This window comes from Pteropus medius, unplaced genomic scaffold (genome assembly GCF_902729225.1).
Source record: "Pteropus medius unplaced genomic scaffold, Ma_sr-lr_union100, whole genome shotgun sequence".
Taxonomy (NCBI): Eukaryota; Metazoa; Chordata; class Mammalia; order Chiroptera; family Pteropodidae; genus Pteropus; species Pteropus medius.
Window position 1 is genome coordinate 3,858,349 of NW_024354875.1, and position 27,102 is coordinate 3,885,450.

Sequence of the window (27,102 nt, forward strand, 5' to 3'; positions counted from 1 at the left end):
AGTGGAGAAAACTTACATCGAAAGCAAGGAAAGGATGACAACTATTCTCCTTATTATTTAACTTACTATCCTAGAGGTATCAGCCAACGCAATTAGACAAGCAAAAAAATGAGAAGTCAAACACTTAAAAAAAAAAGAAGGCAAAACTATTACTATTCCAGAAGCTACAGATATACGCCCAAGAGACGCAGCTGAAAATGGCAACAGTATGCAGAAAGGAAGAGCTTTCATGATAAAAAAACCACTCGGTAAAAGACTCCATTTATGATAGGAAAAAATAATGCAAAGATACTATTTAATTTATTTAATAACATGATAAATGTGTAAGACATATATGAATGTGCCTGAAAGTACTTTTGAAGATGACAAAATAACACCAAAACATATGGAAAAGCCTACTTTGTTCATGAGTAGAAAGAAAACATACATAAAAAGTCAGGCTTTTTAAATAAATGTATAAGTTAAATCTTATCCCAGAGAAAAAAATACAATATGATTTTTTTTCAGATAGTAAGGATGATTTCAAATTTTATTTGGAAAATTAACAAAGAAGAATTTTTAAAAAATGCTTTTTTAAAGGAGAAAATGGAAATTCAGAGAAGGGAAATCCAGAAACAACCACCCTCTCCCCCAACTCTGTTCCCTCTACTCTGCACAAAATGAGAATCCTGGGCGTCACTGTCTTTTCTGTTTCCTTCATGACCGTCATTTCCCTTTCCGGTCTTTCAAAACAATTATAAGTACAAGTGACCTAATCTAAGAATACATGTGGGCTTCAAGGCCATTATATGAAACCCACAGTGCTGCCTGGCAGATGCCTAGCCGTGTGAGCTGCACCTGTGCCTGTAGACAAAAATGGTGGCCTGGAGCCAGCTGCCGACATCTTGAAGGAAATGAGTCAAGAACAGTTTGTAAGTGATGTGACAGACAAAATGAACCAGCACGTTAATAATTGCAGTAAAGGGAGGCAGATGTCTGAACTTTCATTTCAAGAGACTAAATCACTTTGGAGATCCTGGAGAGACTTTGATCAAAGAAAATGATAGGAGGAAAGAAATACAAACAACTCTGGAGGTGAGAATTAAAGTAAAATGTCATAGAGGAACAAGGCAAGTGGACTCTTAAAAATTCGACCCCAGTAGATGTTCCAGGAAGAACATAGTGACTTTGGAAAAGACCTATGGTGTGAGACTAAAATACGAAGCTAGTGAAATAGTAGGCACATTAGGGGTCTCCTGGTCACTAACAAAATTAGGTGTGATAAAGCCCTACACTTAGCTCCTCCCAGTCTGGTAGAAAAGCAGTGATGTCTTCCTAATACAAGGAGAAGTCCGTTTTCTCCCGACACAAAAGTGAGTTTCATTGATCCGTGGTAATGGAACTTTGACCTGGTCCTTCCCATCTGCTGAAGGTGGTGACATGTCACGGCACGACTCGTTGCTCAGTCACGATTTGTGGCACGTGTTGTCCTCTCTGTCCTAGAGACAGGCATTTTGAAATCATGGCTGATAGTAGCTGTCCCACTGGTGCAGAGGACAGAGCTCCACACTCGCCTGGCTAGTTCCTCTGTTTGCTGGCCAACGCTCCCTCTGCTCCAAGTCTCCTCTCCTCTTGCTTTCAAGACCACAAAGGTAAGCTCAGACCAGCTTGCCTCACCTGCTGGGAGAAGCAGCTGATGAAAGACATCCTTCCGTTTTTTGCGTCAGACATTGATTTCACCAAACGTGAAACCTCTCTTGTTTGATCATAACAGGGGGAAACAAAGTATGGAAAAGTATTTATTCCAGAGGAAAGAAATGTTTGTTTGTTTGTTTGTTTGTTTGTTTCATATCAGAACAGCGAGGGCAATAGCAAAATAGTAATTCACATGGAATTCTCATTTCTATCTCTCGTGGGTCTGTGAAGCAGTAGGTCCTTCACATGAGTCAAGCAATAATTAAAATGTCATTGACTTTTATAATTTGCCTCTGGTTGGGGAGGGGCAGCAACATTCGCTCAAAGTGTTATACTATTCGGTGTAACAATAAAGGCAAAGCATTTTGAAGCAACCTCCAAACTCTGTCAGTGACAGCAGCAGGCTGGGACAGGGGGTCCTGGAGGAAGGGGAAAGAAGGGGCTTTCCCAGGCCTCCCAGTAGGGCTGCCTCTCGGCGCCGTCTCTCTTCCCCTTCCATCTGAGCTGTCCGTTTAGGCACTTTTACAGATGGGAATTAAGTGTCTATTACCCAAAGCCTGACAACTGGTAGAGGTCACTAGCATTAAATAGTACAGAATCACGTTGGCCTAAGGAACAGCCTTTGGGGGTATAGACTCTTCAGAGAGTTTCTGTAAATGTCCATTGAACTAATTGCAAGAACGAATGCTCTATTTATGATCAGTTGGGGTAACACATGACCATTTAAGGACACTCATCATTTTTGATGGCAATCTTCAGTCATACGCCATACAGGTTCAACGTTTGCGGGTAGCCAGCAAGGACAAAGGAAGTAAATAAGACCACAGAACAACGTGTGAGGAATGACAGAAGGGACTGAGACTATCACGTCCCAGCCTAGCAGGTAGGAGAAGAATCCAGGATTTACATGTGTCCAGAACTGGATTCTAAACCGTATGACCCAGGACAGGCCACACTGTCTCTTCTTGAGCGTCTGCTTTCTCATCCACCGGATGGAGACAATATCTACTTTGCAAACTTTTCAAAGAATCAGAAACAAGGCATGGAAATCACATAGTATAGCTGTCTGCCCAAGGAGGAATTGGGTTAAAAATGGCAGCTAGCTACCAGCAGTGTGTATTTTAACGTGCTAATTGATACTATGTGTTAGGAAGAATTGACTTAATTCTGGTGGAGAATTGCATACTTGGAGTGTATGTAAACTGAGCACTCAGGAAGTCAGGAAATGCAGGCAGACGGGGGCAGCCAGAAATGAGTGAGGTTGCTAGAGGTCATATTTATATGTGGTTATTAAAATGAAAAAGGTATTAGAAGAAGATGTATTTTATTACCTATTTTCAGGGCATATAGAGGTAATAAAAATCTCTTGTAGGCTGAAAATTTTCAGATATGTGTGTGCATATTTGTTTTAACGATCTCACTTTGTGTAGTATGCAGACCTGTCACTCAAGTGGTCCCTTTTTGGGAAAGCAATCTGGGCAGGGGACCAGAGTGGCCCCCAGCTTGGGGGTAGAGGGTGAGCAAAGGCACAGCAGGATGTCCATGAAGGATGGGAGAAAGCCCTAGGTAATAAGTCTCACCTCCTCCCTTCATGAACGGCTGCTGTGGCATAGACATCGGGGAGTTGCCTCTGGAAGACCTGAGTCAGGGGAGAGCATGAAATGCAGTTCTCCTCAGTCCACTGCGTCTAGCCGTGACCACTCCATCAGAAACACCAGTGCTGCTTAAATGTGCAGATTCTTGGGCTTCAGACCTGAGACAGTCAACCAGAAGGTACAGAGATGAGGCCAGGACATTTGTATTTTTACAATGTTTCTTAAGTGACTATGATGCTAAAAGCTATTCATTATAGTCTTGGTGAATGGCCTGCATGAGAGAGGAGCAAAGGGTGAGGCAGGCACGTAAGTGAATCAATTGGGACGGTGACCCAAACATTGGAATAAAGGTGGAGGTGGTGGCACGTTTGAGAGGCAGGGTTTCAGGCCCAGAAGTCTCTCCAGCAGCTCTCACTGCTGAGATTGAAGGTCAAAGACAATAAGGATGCTTCTTACCAAGAAGTCCTCTGATGATTGTTGAGAAACTCAGGTCTTCCCTGTAAGCCCAGGATCTGGCCTCTCTGCCCATCCTTCTAAGAATAAAGGTCTGTGGCTCGGTTCTGAGTAAATGGCCTTGCTGTCATTTCCCCCTGGCAGAAGCACCTGCTTTGAACACAGTGGAAATGGGTAGGGGTCTAGAGAAATACAGCCTAAGGGAGTCCCTGAACACTCCCACAGGGGGTGTTAGGGATGAGCCTTCACCATCCTCCAAAAACATGATTCATTGTTTTCATCTGCCAAAACCAGGTCTGGACCACGGGACATCGATATACTTCCTGCTCATGAGGGCAGGTAAACAGTTGCTAGTTATAAAATGTAAAGAAGAAAAAGAGAAGGAGGAGAATAGCAACCAAAACGATACTGAGCAGTAACAGATACTGTGCTCGGTTCTTTACATGCACAGAGCTCACTTAATCTTCATAGCATTCCTATGTAGCCTGCATAATGATTGCTGTTCTATAAAATGAGACATTTGGGGCTCAGTAGATTTTTCCATTCATTTGAAAAATATTTGTTAAGCCCATACTCTACCAGACTCTTTTCTAGGCACTGGGGATGTTCCTTGCAAACAACAAGAGACTCTATCCTTAATGTCATGCAGCTTACAGCCTCATGGAGAGCTCAGTTATTAATTTAATAGGTACAATAATGAACATAAAATCGCCCACTAAAAAACATGCCCTGTAAGAAGACTTGTCTATGAGAGACATGACGAAGGAATCTGATCTTGACTAGGGAGTTAAGGAAAACATCTCTAAGGAAGCTGGGAGCTGAAGGATGAACAGTAAACAACCAGGGTAAAGGGCGAGGGGGACTGTGCGATCAGATGGAACAGCTTGTGCAAAGGTCCTGTGGCAGAAGGAAGACAGTGTGCTCGAGGACCTGAAAGATGATCAGTGTGGCAAAAATCCAACATGGGAGAAAAGAGTAAGCGGCTCAAGGTCACACTGTGTGTGTGGGTGGCGGGGGGCGTGGAACAAGGGGAAGAAGTACAGGGCCTTGTAGATCATGGCGAGGAGATTGAGAACCTATTAGAGGATTTTTAAGCAAAAAATTTTAATTATTTTTGCATATGAAAAAGATTATGCTGGCTACAGAATGAGAAAGAGGGCCAGAGGACTTGTGGAAAAAAGTTAGTTGGCATTTATCCGGACTAAAGACAATGGTGCTAATAACACTAAGATATTGGAAGTAAAAATAGAGAGGAGAATCTGAGAATTATTGAAGGGAAACTTGATAGAATGTGGGGATAAATTGAATATAATTACAGGAGAGGGAATTTCTAGATTTCTGGTGGCACCATAATCTTGATAGAGAACAATGAAAAGAGACTATGCTTGTGGGAAGATCCCGGGCTAGGTTTGAATGTGTGGCATTTGAAATCCCCTTGAGCCGTTCAAGTGTAGATGTCAAGTGGGCATTAGACCTACAGGTCAGTCATGACAGAGGAAGAGAGATCAGGAGGTCAGTAGATATCACCAACTCGACCACTAGAAAGTGACCTAGTTAAATGAGTTTCAAAGAAATTAACATTGTCATTTTCTCCCAAGGGGTTGAGAATAATTGTCTCGAGCATCGATGAGAAGCAGGGAAAATATCAACGACCACTTGTAAATGCCAGAGATCGTAGCTAGAAAATGATGAAGCTGCTATTTGAACTTAAGGACCTGAAAAATCCTAGCAGCATATTGTCCTCTTTATCAGTTAGGGGGATTAACTTTCATCTCCCTGCCCCTCAAAATCATCTTCCTCCATATTCTTGCCTGATCCTGGCACCTTTTCCTATCCATCTGCTCCTCTCTCCAAGGAGGCTGAGGTCCTCTTCCATCCTCTCCCATCAGGTGGGAGATTATGTTTTTTCTATTAGGTTTATTTTTTATTTTCTCAAGCCAAATTCACGGGGGCAGGAGTACTAAAGCAGGTCAAAGTGAGAAAAGGCAGAGGAATTTCAATATCTCTAGGACAGCCGAAGTAGCGGGGAGGAGGAGGAGGGTTCCATAAAAGGCATGGAGAATAAAAGACAAAAAAAGTTCTACCTTGGAGGCGAGCAAAAATCCATGGTCAGACTGGACATGGGGGACGGAAGAAGAGAGCGGGCTGCCAGGAGAAAATGTACTTGACCCCGGGTCAGGCTCCTCCGACTTGGGAGGTAGCTGTTTTATCAGTCACTTATGCAAAAAAAGACTTAGAAAACCTGGAAGCGCCCTGCATAGGAGAGCCGCCCCCTACTTCCTGGGAAGCAGAGATAGATGGAAAACAGTCACCCCCAACTTAACCACTGGCGATTTTCTTTCATCGTTATCATTGCTCTTGACGTGTACTTCGGTTTCCAACTGTCATTGCCACTACTGTTTAAGTGAGAGCTTTGTTGATCTAGGTGAGATCAGTATTTGCTTTACCTCAAGGAAGAGGACCACCCACCTAAATGGTCTCCAGATAAGGCCCACCTTGTGAAAGGTAGAGTGGGTGGCAAGCAACAAGGGGTGATCTGGAAGGTCCTCCCTCCTAACATCCTGGTCCCACTCAAAGCCAAGTTTGCTCACTCTTTGCTGGGGAGCATCATCTTTCGCGGTGAGCATTATCTCTAACCTCCTTTCAAAGTGAAATTACCAGAGAACTAATGGATTGTTACTAGCAAGTTAAGTGTAAATGTGTTTATAGAAACACTTTCATCTCTCACTGTGACCAGGGTCGCTCCAGTTGAGAATACCGGCGGAAGCCAGGAATTTAACACATCAGTTCTTTAATATATTGCATTTCTTTGCAGGCTTTTTTTTTTATATCTAAGACCACCGCGCACTGCGTGCAGCAGCCTTGTATGCCATACCACACACACACACACACACAGGGAGCCTTCCTCCCTACCCCATAGCGTGCGGTCATTAGAGGTTGTGGGACAACATGCTTCAGAAAAGAATCCCAAAAAATACAGGAGACTCAGCAGGAGGTTCTCAGATCAGCCTTATCACGCGGGTTCCTAATGTGAAGGCTGAGAGGGCCCCACTCAACACATACCCTCCTTGCCAGCTCAAACCTGTCCCCCCTGCCCCCTGCCCCCTATCCCGCTCCCCCGCCACCTTGCAAGTCCTCCCTCCTACAGGAAGAAGCCTGAGACGACATTTGCCTGAATTCGTTGCCCTGTATGGATATGGGGCAGTCTGCCCACTGGAGGCACTCCTGTGAGATTTGGAGATGAAAAATTAAAAAGTGGCCTGTATTCTGCAAGGCAGTTATCTTCATCACGGTCAAATCTGGTGTAGAATTCTTTTTCAGTGAGGCCTTTAGATAAATATAAATGCCCATCACCTTAGTAACATTTAAATGAAAACTTCTTGAAGCCCATAAAAATATTCTCTAATATAACCGGAGTATGTAAAAATAAAATACCATTAATTTAAACAATTACTGGAAAGTGTCAGATATTGTACCCTTAAACCCAGCAATGTAAGTGGAAATGTTTCTATAAATTCATATAGTGTTCAGAATATCTGGGCCCTGTTAGAACTATTTCATAAAACACACTAGTTTTTACCATTTTCACACACTTAACTTGCAACTGATTTTGATTCTGTTTCTCTGGAGAACCCTCACTGGCACAATAATCGGTCTTATATTTTATACTTTGATAGCATTATTTAATCTATCCAAAAATGTTCATTGAGTTCATTTATCTAAAAAAATGTTAATTTTTAATTAAAAATATAGCAGACACCAACATGGATATAAAAATCTTTTCTTTTATGACACTTTTTTTAGAAGGAAGAATTAGACAAAAACCAATTAAGCATATTAATGCATAACCAGTGGTGACAAAGCAAAGTAAAGAAATAGAGGATGATGGGAGGAAGGTCATTTTTGGACAGGGCGGTCTAAGAAGTCCTCTCTGAAAGAGGACATTAGAGCACAATATATATGCAATGATGGGGCACGGGCCGCAGGTGGCTGGAGGAAGAGTATCCAACCATGGGAGAGGAAGACCCAGGCCCCGAAGAGTGATTTGACTCACCTGGGTATTGTCAAAATAAATTTACAAGTACAGTAATAACTAAGCTGTAAAGAAATGTACAATTTTTTACTTGAAAACTATAATTCACTTAGAAAATCCGGTCATCTAAAAGGGTAAGGCATCACTTTATCATTTCTATATTTCACAGAACATTATATTTTTAAAAAAATTAACATTTGGTCTTTTATGAGAACACCTAAGTTTTTAAATAACCACCATACGAGGTGTAACCAACATTCATTACCTTGCTAAAGATATTTATGGGTAGCTATGAAAACAAACTGGGAAATTTCATTCCATATGTAAATAAAGATTCATCTGTTCCATTTGTACTTAATAATAATAAAAGTATAGATACATGGAAATCCAAGCTAGAGTAATTAAAGAAAAAATTTTAACACGAAATGCATCACACATTTGGTCCAAATTATCAGAAATTCAAATTAGGGGTATCAGAATCTATATCAGTTTCCTGGGGTGGCAGTAACAAAATACCACCAAATTGGGATAAAACATCAGAAATTTATTGTCTCACAGGTCTGAAGGTTAGCAGTCCAAAACTGAGGTGTCAGTGGGACCATTCTGCCTCTGAAACCCATAAAGGAAGATCTTCCTACACCTCTGTTAGATTCCGCGAGGAACACTTGGCGTTCCTTGGTTTGTAGATGCATTACTCCAATCTCTGCCTTTGTTGTCACATGGCCACCTTTTTGCTGTGCATCTTCGTATCTGTGTCTCTTCTCTTTATAATAAGTATCTCACTTATATTGGATTAAAGGCCCACCCTGCTCCAGTATGACTTCACCTTAATTAATTTTATCGACCAACCTTATTTCCAAATAAGTCTCATTTTGAGGTCCTGAGAGTTAGGACTTTAACATATTTGGCGGGGGAGGGACATAATTCAACCCACAATACTCCACCTTCCAGCCCCCAAATTTGTCTTCCCACATGCAAAATATATTTACTCCATTTCCAACATTTCCAAATATCTTACCTATTCCAGAATCAGCTCTTTTAATCAGTGGGATTCAGAGAGGCTAAGGAATTTGAGTAAGGTCAGCTAAGTATGGTTAAGTACAAGAGGGAAAAAAAAATGCCGATGGCCCACCTCATAATAATAGTGGGAAGAGTATTAAAAGCCCACCCATCCCAGGCAGTGCTCCAGGTCTGACAACAGCCAGGGCCCCAGGCTGCAGGCCCCCGGGGCCGGAACCATGCTGGGACAGACCAATATTCTGAAACAGAAGCCCACCACTTTCGACCCCACACCCACCCCCCAGCTAGAAATGTGCATTTTACCATAATTAGGAGCAAAGGAGAGCATTTGCTTGGTAACATTTTAACTGATTTTCCAATGACCTTTGAAATAGCAAGTCAAAAAAGTAACTAAAAAGTCCCATCTTTCTGAAATATTAAAAATTATGCCACCGGGATAACTTGGGGTTGTAAATTCAGTATTTGTCTTTTTTTTTTTTTTGATTCTAGCTCCACCTTTCAGTACTGAATTACGATGAGTTAGCACATAGAGAATAAAGAGAAAATTGCTTTGGAATTAGCAAAAGAGCTCTATGAAGGCGTGTTTTCATCTTTCACGTTGAGTTCTTGACTCCCTCCAATTTCAGCAGGCCACATAATCAAGGGATCTTGTACTCCTCTGTTTTCAAACTTCTTCCTAAGGAGCCATTCGTTTTCTAGAAGCGACAAGGAAAGCCAATCCGTCTGGAAGAGCTGTGCAGGCAGCACACTAGCAGATAATATAAGCACACCACGTTTCTGCAATAAATAAAGACACCAGCAGGGGGCGAACTTGGAACCTAACTGGAATAGAGATGTCGACTTTCAAGAGGACCGGGTGCAGCCGGTTCTTAGCGCGACTCTTCCCGGTGTTGGCGATGGATTCCATAATCTAGTTAAACCAACCAATCCAGCCCTTTTGAGTTCAAGATTCTGCTTTTACAAACTAGCTGCCAACATTAGGGGGGAATCGGAGGTTATTTCCGACACAAAAAACCTGAATCCATGCTGTCTTTGGAACCAAAGTGCCTGGTCTCAGAAATGCTGAGTGACTCTTCATCCTCACCAGTACCTGGGGCATCGATTCAGGAGGAGGACTTAGGGTTTTCTTGTTACACCCTCTGTTAGAAACTGTTTCGACTCTGCATTTTATCATTAGAATCCTAAGAATTATCACTCTATGAAACTTTCACAAACTGAAATGGATCCAACAGTGAGAATTTTTGAATTTTTATAAAGTACACAGGGGATTCTTTCTGAGGAATAGAAATCTGTCCTGGTTCTTTCCTTTAACGGCCCGCAGGATTCATCCTGCTGTGAACAGCAATCTCGCTTGCTGAAACTCACTTAAACCCCAATTGTCCCAGGTTCTAGAACCCTCCTGTGGCTTCAGCATTCCTCACTCCAACAGAAACCAGAGCAGCCGCAGCAAATGCCAACATTTCCCCGATTCGTTGCCCTGAAAGCTGGTTGTGGATTCCCGGGTTAGAAACGAGAAGCTAACCCATGTTAAGCACCTGCAGCCATGATGGCATCCTGCCAGGATGTTTCCATCACTTTGTGATGAGCATTATTAATTTACCTGTGCAAGTGAGGGAAATTGAGGTCCCAGCACATTAAGAAATGTGTCCGGAGTCACATGTCTTGAAAGGGATTCGAAATTTGAATTTGCTTGACTACAAAGTTCATGTTCTTCTCACCAGGAAATCCTTGTTTATTGTTCCCAAACTACCTCCTACGTGAGGTAAATATTATCATACCTGTCTTACAGATGATAAATCTGATTTACCAGAGGGGTCCGGTAGCTTGCCCAAGGTCACATGCTTATAAGTAGCAGAGAAAAATTTGTAGCCGATTGACTGCCCTTGACTGTCATGCCATAATGTCTTGCCAGGGCTGTAAGAAGCAAGAGGGTCAGGAAGCTTCAGGGAAGAAGCTTCTCTAACTGAGTAAGTGAGATTTTTCCAGAAGCTGGTGATTGCCTTTCTAAAGAGTGTCTTTGGCTTCCCTTTAGTCAGCCAGCTTGAAGGCTTATCATCCTGAACATAAGTTCTCATATTTCAATATTAGCAACATAAATGGGAAAAAATAAGAATGAAATCGAAGTTAAATATCAACTCAGAAAAAGACTTCCAAGTGTTGTGCTTTAATTTCATCTATGATGTGATATCGTCTAGATGTCATGTAATTCTTCTTCTGAAAATAGGTATTAAAAACAAACCACCTGGGTAGACGACAGTTCAAATTAATTGAGGCTTTTTATGTTAAATCAATGTTCACTTTGATTTTGATAATTTGAAAAAGCAAGGGGTTTATCTGCTTTATAAATCTTTACTCTCCAAAAGCTATTTTATTCACCATTATAAAATACTCATTGAAATGCATTTCCAGTTCATCAATAGGTAATTAACACATAACAATACCTACATGTTAATAGGTTTAGGATGGGGGCGGGGGTGAAGCAAATGTTTGCTTAGCAATTGTGTCTTCGCAACTTCTTATTTAAATTCCACCAATCTTATCTTCTGCCCAAGATTTATGCTATAGGTGAGACTCCCTGATAATTTTCTACTCTAAAAGACCAATGGTGAACATGACTGACTTACCTAAGCAATGCTCGAGAGGACTTTCTCTTCAGTGACCCCACCATTTCACCCAAGATGAGACTTAACCCCTACTATGGTGTTTTTAAGTAATCACTGATTTTTTCTTCCACCAAAAATCCTAAAAGAAGACTCTTTTACCCGAGATATATTTTCACAATCATTTTTTTCCCCATTTTTAGACTGAAGGACAGAAGGAACAAGAGGAAGAGACTGCAAGTTTTAGAAAAAGAAATGTGAGATTGATGAGCCATCTTCTTACACACTTTCTTTCTTTCTTTTTTTCTTTCCTGCAACAGTTGAACCACCCATAAATTGTCGTAGGACTTCACCCAGCCATTGCTGGGTTCTCCCCACAGTAATCCTCTGCTTCTTTGGATTTTTCTCAATGATGAAACCATCAGAGCCATTTATTGCACCTTATCTAACAGGACCAGATAAAAATATAAGTCTCAGTGTGGTAACTTAACTAACACGCTTAACTTAGACTTAAGTCTTTTTAGAACCAACGCCTGAAGTCCTGAGTAGGGCAAACTATCGACACTTCTTACAATCTCAAATACGAGCAAGTGGACCTTGATGATTTTCATGTATTCATCATATAAAAAGGTAAACTCTTTGCCGCAACAAAAGTGATGTGGATGAAATACAACCTTACTTTATATAATCGTTCAGTTGTACAAAAATAATACTCTAAGACTGTATTGCTTATGATTATTAACCTGAAATAAAGTCGTCTCTGGTGACGAATACAAATCTGAAAGGATACTATGAGTCACAGAAGGAAAAGTTACTGAAAAAGCATGTGGAAAATCCTCCGAAGATTTCCCCCTCTTTGTTCATAAATATTAAGGCTGTTTTTAACTTTCAGTCACGTCGAAGGGTCTAACCCTATGAAGCCTGCTAGTTGATGGTTTTCAAGGTGTGCTTCATGGACCAGGGTGTGGACACCACCTGGGAACTTGTCAGAAATGTAAATTCTCAGGCTCCATTCAAATTGATTGACTGATTTTCCAACTTTATATTTTTAAAATTTTTCTATTAGAGTTGACATTCAAGATTCTATTAATTTCAGGTGTCCAGCATAGCGGTTAAACATGTATATAATTTATAAAGTGATCTCCCCTGTTAGTCAGGCACCCACTTGGCACTAGACATAGTTATTACAGTAATACTGACTATATTCCCTATGCTGTACTTTACATCTCCATGAATATTTCGTAACTACCAATCTGTACTTCTTAATCCCTTCACATTTTCATCCAGCTCCCGCAACTACCCCTCCCATCCGGCACTCACCAGTTTGTTCTCTGTGTCTTTGAGTCTGTTTTTGTTTTGTTTGTTCATTTATTTTGTTCCTTAGATTCCACATATAAGTAAAATCCTACGGTGTTTGTCTTTGTCTGACTTACTTCACTTAGCATAATACCTTCCATGTCTTTCCATGTTGTTGCAAACGGTAAGATTTTATTTTTTTATGGCCGAGTAAAATTCCATTGTATATATGTACCACCTCATCCTTGTCCAGTCATCTATTGATGGGCACTTAGGTTGCTCAGATCCATTTGATTTAAATGTCTATTTTTCGACCAGCCTTCCGGATGAATCTGGTATTTGCCTGTTCACCCAGATGGTATCTCGATGGTCTGCACTTTGACCTACTCATGTGGATCAAAGGTGACGATGGTCAGGCTCTTCTGGTCCTAGACATCCTTTTTAGCCTTACGGTTCTGACTTTGAAGAAGAGTAGCCTATTTTACTAAGTGCTCGCGGGCAATGGTCGCTAAGCAGCCCTGATTTGCCCCGGACATGCTGTTAATTGTGGAAGCCAACTGTGCGTTATGGCTCTTTTCCCAGCCTCAATCGCCTATGAAGATCAAATGACAACTTAAAGATGCAAGAAGCAGATAACTGAGAGCAATAGCCGACTTTTCTTTATACTCGGGGGAATGAATCCACATCGGTCACCTCTGCAGTTTGTTTCCTTGAATTTTGGTTCCTCATCGCTTTCATTGTCTTATCAGAAATCCATGTGAAGTCTCAAACGGTGCCAACTTTGGAACGAGCCCAACGACGTGTCCAGGGATTGACACCTGTCGCCTGGATAATGTATATGTCAGAACCCGGGGGTACCTTTCACTTCCTGGTGTTTTTGTCCTCACACTCTCCCCGTTTAATGTTGCAGCTCACAAAATGACACTTTTCCAGTGTGGACATACTCTTACCTGGTGATGGTGCTCCCCGTCTTTATCCTCACCGATTATGTCTGCTACGAGCCAGTCATCGTCTTAGAAGCGATCAGCTTCATCATTACCTCGCTGCTGCTCCTTTTTGGCCAAGGAGTGAGAACCACGCAGGTTGTGGAATTCTTCTACGGTTTGGCCTTCGTCACCGAGGTGGCCGACTCTGCCTACTTATACAGCGTGGTCAGCCCCAAGCACTATTAAGAAGTAAGCGGCTACTGCAGGGGCATCACGCTGGTGGCCCGCACGACGGCCTCGGTGCTGGCTCAGCTCTTGGTGTCCCTGGCCAAAATATCGTACCTTTACCTCAATGTCATATCCCTGGTCTCTGTCTCCATGGCCTTCCTTTTCTCACTTTGTCTACCGATGCCCAAGAAAAGCATGTTTTTTTCACGCAAAACCCAGCAAAGAAGTACAGAAGCCATCGAGCATGGAAGCAGTGATAGAGGAACCTCATGAGGGCAGAACATCAGGCTGTGACGAGGAGAAGCCCACTTCGGAGACACCCGCCACTTCGGAGAAGCTGGATGATGGCCAGTGGAGTGGCCCGAAGCCAGAAAATGTGACTTTGAGAGTTTTCATGCAGTGGTTCCAAGACCTGAAAAAGTGCTACTCCTCAAAGCGTCTTTTTTACTGGTCCCTGTGGTGGGCTCTTTCCACAGCAGGTTATAACCAGGTTTTGAGCAATGTTCAAACCCTGTGGGAATACAAGGCACCGTCCCAGAGTTCCCCAATAGACAACGGAGCAGTAGAAGCCCTTGCGACATTTGGGGGTAAATATACACGGTTTTATCCTATGATAAAACCAGAAAATGTATTCTCTCGATCGTGTTTTGGGATGACGATTTCAATGACAAATGCTTTGAAAAGAAAAAGAGCTTTTGTCACAAAATTTAAAAGCAGCAATGAATATAATAGAACGTGGATATAGCTTTACCTGGAAAATAAAGTCTCACCCATCCCTGAGAACGTGAACTGCAAATTGGTGCCCCAGGGGCCAAACCTGGTTAAACAGTGAAAACTTTTTACTCTCTCTAGGCTTTCAGTAACTCCAGCCTTCAAACCGTGGTTTGCAAACCATTAATATGTATGTGGGCCAACGATGGCCCATGGGCTATCACAGCTAGTGGTTTTTACATTTTTAAGAGATTGTATAGGGGAAAAAAATATATATATGATAAGGGTTGTAAAATATTAAATTCAGCCAAACAACCTAACAAAAACAAGCAAAGAATATGTGACTCACGAGGTTGAAATATTAACTGTCTGGCCCTTTACAGAATATAGATCTTGAAATCAATGTAGTAGATTTCTGGCTGATGTTTAAATTAAAGAATAGAACAGAATAAAGAGTGTATCTGCTTATAAAGGTAAGTTCTGTTTTGTGAAAATTCTGTTTACACACACATATACATGTACTGACCGACCTATAGAATATGTTTATTTCTCAGGCTATATTTAAAGAAGTATGAAAGCTACTGTTCTAGGAGCTACCTTATTATTTCAAGAGTCCCAATGGCAATAACTTAAAGATTTGCTTCTTTCCTGAACTATACATGTGGAGATTTGCCAAAGCTTGTTGCCTTCTGATTAAATTTTTCACACCCAGCTTCTCCATCCCCGACTATATCCAAATATCTACTGGAATAATGCTAAATTCCAACTGGATTCTTGTATCCTTCCGTTCTCTCTCCTCTCCACAGCTAAGTAATTGTATTATACTGTATAATTTTTTCTCTGGCCTTTCATGCATATCACACGTTCATGTAATTGTCGTTAGTAAGAACCAGGGACACAGTAGCCCTTAACAAATAGTAAGCAGCCTTGGTTTCAGTGAAAATGGCAGCAGATGACAGAGCATTACCCAAAGGCGAAGGGTGAGGTGTGACAAGGTGGGAGAGGCAGGCCCTTTAAAAGGACCTGTGTGTGTACCTAGGTATTTATTGCTTTTCCTTGAGTTGGCTGATAAGTGTCTGTTTCTTCCTATTTGCCGACAGATGGATTCTGATAGTGCGTTTTGTCCAGTAGGAAAGAGGCAAGGAGACTGAGCAATCCAGAGAAGCCTCATCTCTGGGGGATGGATGATTCCCAGCTGCCGCTGCTAGATTCACCCATCAGGCCCTCCTGGGCTTTCTGTTTTGGCAACACCTCCCTCCCCGCTGAGCAGCGACAGTAGTTTGGGGGGCTTTCAGATACTTGTCCATGTCCTCCTCCTTTTCCCCGGAACATGTCTCGTGATATTTGAAGCACTTTTCCAAAGGGAGTGAGGTGCTAAGGGGCAGGGAAGGGGGCTGGTGCAAGAGTTAATGCTCTGGAATTGAAGGCCAGAGCCCACAGCCTGGAGCCCACAGCCTGGAGCCCGGAGCCTGGAGTCGTCTTTGAAGTGAACCCAACAATGCTCCGACATAACAGAGCTTCCACATCAAATACGACTTTGAAGATATTTATTTGTGAAGCTGGGGTGTTCCACACCCACATGTTTATTGAACCTTCTGGGGTCTATTGTTGAGCTAATATTCCTCTCACGTGCTTTCTGAAAATTCCAGTTTGACTCCGAGAAAACTATTCTAGGATTTGGTTCACCTTATACTCATTATTTCTTCTGGTAAGAATTTGCTCCTGGGGAGAAGAGATAAAGTCTTCTCTTCAGATAATGTGCCCTTACTTAGGGCATGTGTAGAAAAGGTAAACTTTTCATAAAAGTCATTCTTTAAAAGCTCTTTAAACACAAATAGTCCCTAGTCTCCTTGGGATAGCAAGGTCCCTAATTAGTGTCAGATTTTTTGGCAAAACCAGGTGACGCAGGATTGACCTAAGGCCTCAAGCATATTAAACCATGCCATTAGGAAAGAAAGCTGAGGGTACTAAGAAACCTGATAATTAACTACCTAGTTCACAGCACGTTGTAGGAACACATTATAAGGACATCCAAGTAATGCGCGTTATGAAACTAATTTCTCCCAGGGAGGTGTCTTATGGCTGTATACGCTCTCAAGCACTTGGTTTGTTGGGTCAGGCATTGTTTCTCATCCTCAGCAAAACTGACATTTTGGGCAGGGTAATTCTGCTGACGGGGGGCTGTTCTGTGTATTGTAGGATGTTCAGTAGCATTACTGGCCTCTAATCCACTAGATCCCATGAGCACACCCCTCCTCCGCCAGCCATGACAGCCAAAGATGTCTGTAAATAGAGCCACTGGGTTAGAGTTAGGTTAGATTTGTATTAAGGTCAGAGCTTTTACAATCCTTATCGCACTCCATTAAAACTATAAGTTTATTTTGCAAATTTCCCTACCAGGTTGTATTATTTTCGAGAATGAGGAGTCAACGTTTACCACCATATTTTCCCACAGAGAAGCTCAAAAGTGCTTGATGCATGAATCACAGAAGGAAGGAAGGAAGGAAGGAAGGAAGGAAGGAAGGAAGGAAGGAAGGAAGAAGGAAGAAGAAGAAGGAAGGAAGGAAGGAAGGAAGGAAGGGAAGAGAGAGGAGGAAGGAGGAGGAGGGAGGGGGGAGGGGGGGGAGGGAGGGAAGGGGGAGGGAGAGGGGGGAAGGAGGAGGAGGAGAGAGGGGCAAAGAGAGGCCATTCCTGCTCAAGCATCAGTCACGTGGCATGGAGAAAGAGTGTGGGAGAAAGGGCTGGCATTCAAGTTGAAGAACTGGCACTTCACTTCATCGCTGAGGGATCTCAGTTGCCCATTTCTTGCCTTCTGTATTGTCTGGATCAAACATTAATCAGCTCCTCTCTTTCCAACAGGCCCCTACATTCTGCTTGCCCCAATCCTGAGCAAATACACACAGAGAAAAAATTATTCATGTAGACCATGCCCCACCTGATCAGCTTCTCCTGGGAATTAGCTGACCACAGCAGGACACTCTCCTGCCTGATTCCATTGGTCATCTCCTCTTGTTTGTCCAGCTGCCCCTCCAAAGATCCTGCTCATCTCTACTTGTTCTATAGCAAAGGATTATCCTATAAAAGAAAACCCTTTTACTGTTTGACTTTAAGACACTTGCAGATTTCAGTGATGGGAGCATTCTCCCCATTGCAATAGTCTTTCTTATTTAAAAAAAAAAAAAAAAACCTCTTTCTGAGCCAGAGTTTTATCTTCTGCAAAGGGAAGAGGGCAGAAAAATGGCCTCTCTGAGTGCTTTCCGGTCTATGATTTATGGAAACCCCATCTCAGTGGGTCTATTTCAAACTTTAAGAAAACAAGATATGTACAATTCACAGAGCTGGAGCAAGTGATTTTTTCATTCAATTAAAGGTCACAGTAAGTCGATATCTTTCTCCATAGCCTGGAAGTGTCTCAGTGGTTACACAGGTGGATTTGAACACACAGTGTGCTACACCATCATGCACAGAATAGCACAATGTCATACACGTCGATTCCTCTGTTGTCAGGCACTCTGGCAGCGTTCCCCATGGGCCACGTGAAAGTCAACTGGGACTTTCTGGGGTAGCTGGCCCTGGGCATCTTCTCGGTGGCTGATGCAGGTTCCCTATTTATCATGCATTTCACAACTAATATTTGGGTGTGCTATGCCGGTCTTTTGACAGTCAAGTCAAGTTACATGCTTCTCATAACCATAGCAGTGTAAGTATTTATTGTTCCTTCTTAAACTATCTAAATCTGAAACAACAATAATGTTTCTCTATTTATTCTTTCAGTTCTTCTGAAGAGCATTTTGCAGTATTATATTTAATGATTTATATAAGAGGCAAAGGAACTATATCCTGATTTTGACCAACCTTCTCTTGGGAATTGACTAAGATTATTAATCAAGCAAAAACATTCAAAGACCTCAAAATTAATGAACAGTGATATACTTTTAGGTTTTTATTTGGGGGGATCTTTTATATTTTATTTATTTAACAGAACGATTTTATTGATTTTTTTTTTTTCTGTCCTAGGCTTATTTGTATTGTGGTAAGAACATGTAACACGAAATCTGCCCTTTTAACTGTACAATGCTGTACACTGTTATCTAGAGGGACAACATTGTACATCAAATCTCTAGAACTTAATTATCTTGCATAACTGAAATTTTATACACATCTATCAGCAAGTCTTCATTTTCTCCTCCAACCAGTCCCTGGAAAGCACCATTCATACCAATGAAATCATGCAGTTTGTGTCTGTGACTGGCTTATTTCACCCAGCATAATGTCCTTAACGTTCATCCATGTTATCTATTTTGCAGGATTTCCTTCTTTTTAAAAGCTGAATAATATTCCATTGTATATCTATACCACTTTTTCTTTATCCATTAATCTGTCAAAGGACATTTAGGTTTTCCCTACATCTGGCCTGTCGTGAATATTACTATATTGAACGAGGAAGTGCTAAGATCTTTTCAAGATCTTGATTTCAATTATTTCGGATAAATACGCAGCTGTGAGAATTTCTGGATCCTATGGTAGTTCCAGTTTTAATTTTTTGAGGAACTGCCATGCTGGCTTCCACAGTAGCTATACCATTTTGCATTCCACTGACAACATTCCAAGATTCCAATTTCTCCGTCTCGATTTTGTTTTATTTTGCAACACAATAAGATGTAATTCTATCTAATTTGGACCAAGTTTAGTTTTCACTCCCAGTTTTCTCTACCTGCTTGAATAATCGCAGCATGTCCATTTCTTTTTCAAACAACTTGGCAAATATTCTCAGAGCAGTTATAGATGCGAAGCTGATCTATAAAATTACATATAAAAATAACAAATGCTATATCATGCAGTAGTTTTAGCATATCAGTGTCTGATCAAGAATCATTTAAAAAAACAAAAGATGAGCTGAGGCAGTGGTGGATGTCTCCTAAGGAACTCTTGAAGGGATTAGGGAGGTGTTTCTTCTCATTTCCTGCATGATGATGTGTTTCGTTTTAATTAGCAAGTTGATCAGAGATAAAGCAACAACTGAAAATATTTTCTTTGACCTAATACTCTTGGTATGTTTCATCTTTGGTATGTTTTTTGGCCTTAAAGATTCCCCAGAGGCCTATGGAATACCAGGTGTACCAACACATGCATTACAGGGGCCCAGAAGAAGAGGAGATAAAGGGGAAGAAAATATATTTTTTGAAGTGGCCAAAAACTTCCTAGATTTGGTCAAAAACATCAACTTACATATCCAAGAACTCATAGACATTAATTTAAAACATCAATTTACACACCCAAGAAACTCATCCATGAGCTCCAAGTAACTTACAGTTGGGTTTAAGTCCACCAGTGTGTTATTTGTTTACTCTCTGACCCTTCTGTTCATTTGTATTTATTTATCTTTTTGAGTTAATTGAGCTTTTTTTATTTCATTTTTATTTTCTCTATTGGTAATTTTTTTTGGCTATAATTTTTTGTTTTATGATTTTAGTGGAATTAGACTTTGAACTTATCAGTTTACCTTAAATTACTATTCCACCACTTTATGTATAAACAGAGCAACATAATACCATTTACTCACTGTTTTGTATATTTCACTCCTATAGTTGTTATAGACCCTATAATAGATTATATTTATTAGAATATTATTTATCATACTTGTTATATTATTATTATATTGTTATATTTGCTTTAAACAAAAAATTTCTGTTTTAAAAAATGATGACAAGAAGAAATAATCTATATTTACCATTCCCAGTAGTTTTCATTCCTTTCTATAGATCCAGATTTCCATCTGATGTTGATTCTCTTTCACTTACAAACTTATTTTAACATTTCTTATAGTGTAAATCTCCTGGCGATAGTCAAATTTTATTTATCTGCAAATGCATTTTACTCTCATTTTTTAAGCATATTTTGGTGGATTAGAATTCTAGGTTGATAATTTTTTTAATTAACTTTTTTTTTTTTTTTTTTAGCAACTTAAAGATTTGTTATTCCATTGTCTTCCGGCTGGCATCAAGAAGTTAACTGTCATTCTCATTGCTGTTCCCCTAAATGTGATTTTTTTTTTCCCTTTGGCTGCTTTTAAGATTTTCTGGTTGTATTTGACTTTCAGCAATTTAGCTATTCTTACGTTTTCTTTATGAAAAAGTATGATTTTTAGTTCACCCTGTTTGTTCTTATTTTTATTATTGTTTCTGTCCTGCACCCTCCTAACAAGAAATGGAGCACTATCTACCCTTTCCATTTTAAATATTTGTTTTTTTAGCAGCCTCACTCTCGGTTAGGAAAAAGAACTCAAGCTAAACGGAAATCAGTTTAACTTTAATGCTCAATGGTTATGCTTAGGAGGAGGGAGAACCTGGAAGTTGGTAAAATAATTTTTCAGAGCTATTTGTACTTTTCGCTAACTACAGCTTCCACATAGTTAAAAGGTAAATGTATATTATTCTTGAATATTTTCAAACAGATTGGTTCACAGCCATCTTGCATTTCTATTGCATACCGTGGAGCAAGACATCTTTCTACTAAAGAAACAATACGAAAATTTGAAAAATAGAAATAATTAACTGTCAGAATGTGATATGGTTTAGTAAAGTACAAATAATATGTTTGGATGTATTAAAAAATTCTCAGAATGTTTTATTATAGACATGAGAAAAGTAAAGGATTAAGCCACATGAACAGTAAGGATGCCAAGATTCTGAGAGACAGTAGAGGTGGGATTTATAAACTGCCTGTTGGGATTTTCCCAGAGAGCAGTTTAGAACTTCTTACCTGAGGCCCCACAATTATCTTTTATCTAATTTGTCAATTCAGTCAGATATTTGGTAAGTTTAGCAAAGAGAAAATTATTTTAGACACAGTTCATTTTGGTTACGTTTTAAAAATCATCTAATTCCTGGGCAGGACTAAACAAACCTAGTATCTTAATGTCAGGAGACACATACACATTAGGGAAAGACGAGAACTCGACCTCACTGCTGTGTGAAATTTGGTGCTAAATGAAATAAATTATCATTCACATATCCAACTCAGAACACTGATGGAAAAAATCATTCCTCTATAAGTTAATCCAACCCCTATAAATTCTCTCATATATAATTATTATTCTAAAGTCTAGGCAAATTTTTAAGTAAATTTAGCAAAGAGGATTAATTGATCTCTAATGCAAAGGGTTAGTATTCAGGTTTAAAAAGAAATTCTAAGGTTATTGATCTTTCGTGGTTTTGACCATCGTGTGATATAATAAGTTTATATTAAAAAAATTTGTTTCTTCTATAAAAAATATTTACCTCCTGGTTCTTTTTCATAATATAGAAATCGGTCAATTTAACTGAAAATTGGTCAAAGTAGATACCTAGGACCAATTATTCTCTGCTAGAGTGCTTGTTTATTAATATGCTCCTAGTGTTTTACTGGTTCTTCCTCCATAGTAAGCACTTGATTAGCATTTCTTGAAGAAAAAAGAAAAGTAAATACAATATAAAAAACAAAAAACTTTAGGCTATTAAACTTTTTAAATTTAACCAGTCTATTTTTATATAAGCACAAACTAATATTTTTTTAAATGTTTTAGAAAATGTTCCTAATGCTTTCCTTTAAATTATAGGGTACACTGGAAAATGCCAGTCCCATAGCTCCATAATACATGGGACACAAATAATCAAATAAGATTTCAAAGTGTTTCTATCTGTGAAATTATAGATATTGAGAGTCTCCCCTGTATTTAGTGCTAAATACCAAACCAAACAGAAGAACACAAATACAATTTTTTCCAAGAATTTACTAGCCAGGGCAACGTACTCTGCATGGTAGTTTTATGGCTTCTCAGTGGCCAAGTGGATGACATTGAGAAATGTAATTCTAGGTATCTGGGAAAGTAATTTCTGTATTTAGACTGAAAAAAAAAAAAAATCTTAGGATTCAATGTCACTGTCGGCCTGACATCAGAACTGTGTTTTCATTTGAACCCACCATGTATACAGCTGTTACCCAAAACTAAGTAATCACTGACAAGCTGTTTAAGCATCGGTACAGAATAAATCAAGATTCCCGCCTGGAATAATCTGCGTAATAAAAAGGCAACTGCCATTTGATTTAATCTAGATTTCAAAAGCATCAGTCCAGGAGAACATTTGTGAAAGGGAAAGAATTGTTAGCAGAAGTACCACCTGGAATTACAAGGTCCGCCTGTTAACGTTCATTCTGTGGGACCTCGGGATAGTCATGGGTTTTGTTATATTTAATTAGTAATTTTTTCGCACTGAAATAATACATTTTCATTGAGTCGCATAATTTTTAAATGCTTGTATTTGTTTTTTAATGTGAGGATTTGGGGAGGGATGTAAAAATAGTTCAAACTTGTCTTTCAGTTTCATATTTTTAAATAGATTCAAGTTACAAAGGTTTTAACTAAACTGTGTGGAAGAATTTTCATGCATATATGGTAGTCTTGCCTGACTAAATTAAAAAAGCCAGTACAACTATCTAAAATGAATTGATTGCCAGATTGAATCAAACACGAAAGGAAATAATTTGAATTTTCCAGAGAAAAATTCACCTATGAGGCTCTGAAACTGCTAATATAGACAATCAATGTGCCAGTGAACAATCTCCAAGTAAGTAAAAATTCATCGAGTTGACCTGTTTTCACTCATCATGTGTCTAATTTAAAAAGTGGATGCTAAACCATATTTATATCAAACAACAGTTAATATTCTCTAGTTGCAGAATACTTGGAATATTTGGTTTAATTTTAGAAAAGCTTAAGCAGTGTTAAATTCTTATAATATATTACATCCCAGGGAATGATAAAATACAGCATTTCACTATTGCATTTACCCTCCTTTCCTATTTCTCTGCTAGAAGAGCTTTGTTAACGAAAGCATGATGAGCACAGCAGTCTTGGGGACAAGTCACTGCTCTGTACTGAGAATCCCACCTATGTGTTCTTTCAAAACCCTTTCCATTTGGACAGTGTTAGATTTCAGATTGCCATCGATCTCAGCGTGGAACGCTATGCCCTGGTGTTCGGAATCAACACTTTCGTTGCTTCGGCGATCCAGACTGTCATGATGGTGACTGTGGTTGACAAACGAGGCCTGGGACTTCCGGTCGACATTCTGGTAAGTGCGGCGCTTCTGTGCCCGCCCTGACACAGAGGCATATTCATTAAACTATGTCTATACATACCTATATTATTTAATTAGATTTACTGATATATTATTTACATATAACAAATTTACACATAAATAAATTTATGTACAGCTTTATCAATTTGGACAAAAATATAGTTATATAGCCGCCACCACCTCAATGAAGATAAAGAACGTTTTGGTTTTATTTCCCCCAAACAGTGCCCCATGCCACTGTGTAGTCAACTCCTCTCTCCACCCTTGCTCCCCAGGAACTGCTGATTGGTTCCTGTCCCTTTAGCTTTGTCATTTTAGAAAGTCATATAAAGGGAATCAAATGTTTATAGCCTTTTGTTTCTGGATTCTTTCATTTAACAAAATCTATATTGAGAAATACAAATGTAGCGCATTAAGATACATCCTATTTCTTAAGAAACCTTTTCATTAAACAGGAAAAAGAATGAGAGAACTACCTAAGATGGAGCCATAAGGTCATTCCAGTGTAAGTGGTTCTCATTGCCCTGGCTAAGGGTCAATCTTATTAAAGCTTAGTTCATAAATTCCGGAAACTCATTCAGTCTCATGGACAAAATGATCTATCGTACATATCTCCAAAAATATTCAATACAAAACATTTAGAATTTTGAGCTATCTTTTTGCAAAACAAAAAGATAAAACAAAATTATTTTGGAAAACACAATTAAATGAAATAACACCAGGACATCCAAATCATCTATTTGAATCTCACACTTGTTCAATAGGAGGAAGGATATCTTTATTTAATAAATATTAACACTAAGAGGCACATAGAGTCAATACTTTTTGAGATCATAAAACAAGCCATTGTTGCTTTCTGAAATAAAATTTGAATTGCTGATTTATTATCCAGCTTGCGATTTGCTTTCCAGTTTTTTAGAAATCATTAAGTGTATAATGTGATGGAGAGACTACAGGCTTGAAATTAGCAAAATAGGGATTTGAATCTTCAAGTTTATTAGTGACTTTTTAAAAACTTTTCATTTTGGAAAATTGCAAATACATTTTTAAAAATTGGAAGAATATGTAATAAAGCCTTACGTGCCCATCACTCAACTTCAACGATTATTACTTTTGGACCAATCTCGTTTTATTTATACCCTCCATATGTAATTCTTCATGCCTGCCCCAGAGATGTAACATTTTTCAATATCTTAGTTTTCTCACCAATGAAATGGAGAATATAACATCTACTTCCTGAGGCCTTACATAGATTAAATGCCAGCTTATAAAACATACCATTCCTGGCCTATAATGTACTCAATACATAAGTGTGTTTCTCTATTTTTCTAACTGAATAAAAACATCTATTCACATTAATCAACACACGTGCACTTATCTTTTCTAAGGACTTTTACATTAATTATCTCCAGTTGGTTCTTTTATTTTTCCTCAAATCCATTTTGTTTTAATTTAAAATTAATGTATTCCTATAACTGAAGTAGATAAAAGAGAACTTGAGATAAAAATAACTCATCAATCTATCTCTCCTCCTTTCTGCTACTATTTTGCATAACCTGATTTAAATTTTTGCTTTGTAGGCAAATCAATACACTTTGACCTTACCAGGGAATTCACACGAACATCAAAAGCTTGGGAAAAAAATTAAAGCAGAAAAAGTCAAGCTTTACTTTTGTTTCACCAGATAATTCAAGATTCCCAAATCTTTTTACCTTCTGCATCAAGAGAAATCCAGATTTAAGGCAGTCTTCTAAAATCTTCTTTTGCATTTCTATCATATCCTCATGCTATAAGAACTTTCAGCAAAGTTCTTTCATGAAAAGTTATTTTAAAATTCGACTCCGAGAGAAAAGACTAGTTAACCCAGGTGCCTGAGCAGAGTAAGCAAAAAACATACAGTCTAAAGGCGTAACAGAAGAAAAATTCTATTTCTATAACATATTTTCCTAGATAAAAATGTGTTATTGGAGATACCTGGTTTTGAAAAGCAAGCTTCTTAAAAATTGAATTTTTCATAGAAATCTAATTAAATATGCTTGAATTAAACTTTTGAAAGCCAGGAATATAGAGTTATATTGATTGCTAACTCTCAAATCTCAATCATCAATGTGCATTTATCATTGATTATGCACTTATGATATCCCATGAGCTCCTTGATATAATGCCAAATGCCATTTTAACAGATTGAAATCTAAAAAAAAATGGAAAATACAGCCTGAGTCAGCTTTTTTGTATGACACAGATTCATCAGGAAGAAGCCTTTGCTGAGATATTCTAAAGTAATTCTTCCATTTTTTTAGCATTTCTGAAACTGTTGTCACAATACAGGATATTTATGGGTTTCCCAATTTAAAAGGACCATGGAGATATTAAAAAAGTGATGTAAATATTACTAACAGGCTAAAAGAAAAAGCGCCCATGAGAAAAGCTAAAAAGAATCTTTTTACCTCATCTGGATAAAGCTAAGGAGTAATTTAGCAATGATCTTTAACTATCCAGCTAGTTATGTAAGGAGTGGCCACTACAAAGTTTCTATCTTTACTGAAGGCATAAGCATGTATGGCGGTATACCAGTGATATAATGTTTTAAGGAAGTCTTGCTTTAAAAAAAAAAATAGATTAAATTTGTAAGTCTGAAGCATGAAGGGATTTTGGAGGAACTGGGTACCTAACCACACAATGTCTCAAAAAAAGATTAATTTTTAAAACTATTCCTTTAATTAAGTAAATGAAGTAATAACATCCCACGAGTGACACATCGAAACACCCACCTATTGCTGTATTGGTGCCTGTTACATTATCTCTCCGTCCCTCTCATCCCCACCTGGTCCCACCTTCCAATTTGCAGAGATACCCTTTGGGATGGGAACAGATTGGGCCAGCATCAATTTCTTCTTGATTAAGGGAGCTGACCCTAAGTCCCCTCTGCCATTCACGAATCTCTCCGCATTCGCCCTCTTCCTCCCCACATGGTCTTGAGGCTTATGATAAGATATGAAAAGCAATTCTTGACACTGTAGGAAAGAAAAATTATTTTTCCCTCCTATCCTATTTCATAATTAGCTGGGTCTCTGTAACAAAAGACAGATTAACAAGAGAACAGAATAAAGATTTGTTTGATAAGTTTTATGTAACATAAGAGCCTTCGTAGGTAAATGAAGACCCAAAGAAATAGTTAAATCTGAGTGTTTTTATACTAGATTTGATGAAGAATGGAGAATTGTGGGGAAAAAAATGGGATAGGACAGAAAGGATATGAGCTAAGAGGAATAAACAGGGGAAGCTTTGTGTGGCCTGTTTATTGAGATTCCTCGTGGTCCCTCCATCTTCAGAGACAAGGATGACCCTTTCCTCTAGATACAGGGGGCACCTCTCATATGAAGGTCTTATGACCTGCTTCAGGGGAAGGTCAAAGTCTTTCCTGCACCTGTCATGTCTCAAGTTCTG

The 27,102-nt window shown here is 39.2% G+C and overlaps 1 protein-coding gene across 1 annotated transcript in view; it reads left to right on the plus strand.

Moving 5' to 3' along the window:
• Positions 1–27,102, plus strand: part of LOC120597108 (thiamine transporter 2-like) — a 36,651-nt gene that overhangs the window by 592 nt on the left and 8,957 nt on the right. Inside the window, 5 exon segments of the mRNA XM_039855806.1 lie at positions 11,696–11,861; positions 13,588–14,023; positions 14,025–14,412; positions 18,044–18,236; positions 23,508–23,649. Of these exon segments, the coding sequence (XP_039711740.1) occupies positions 11,696–11,861; positions 13,588–14,023; positions 14,025–14,412; positions 18,044–18,236; positions 23,508–23,649 (1,325 nt within the window).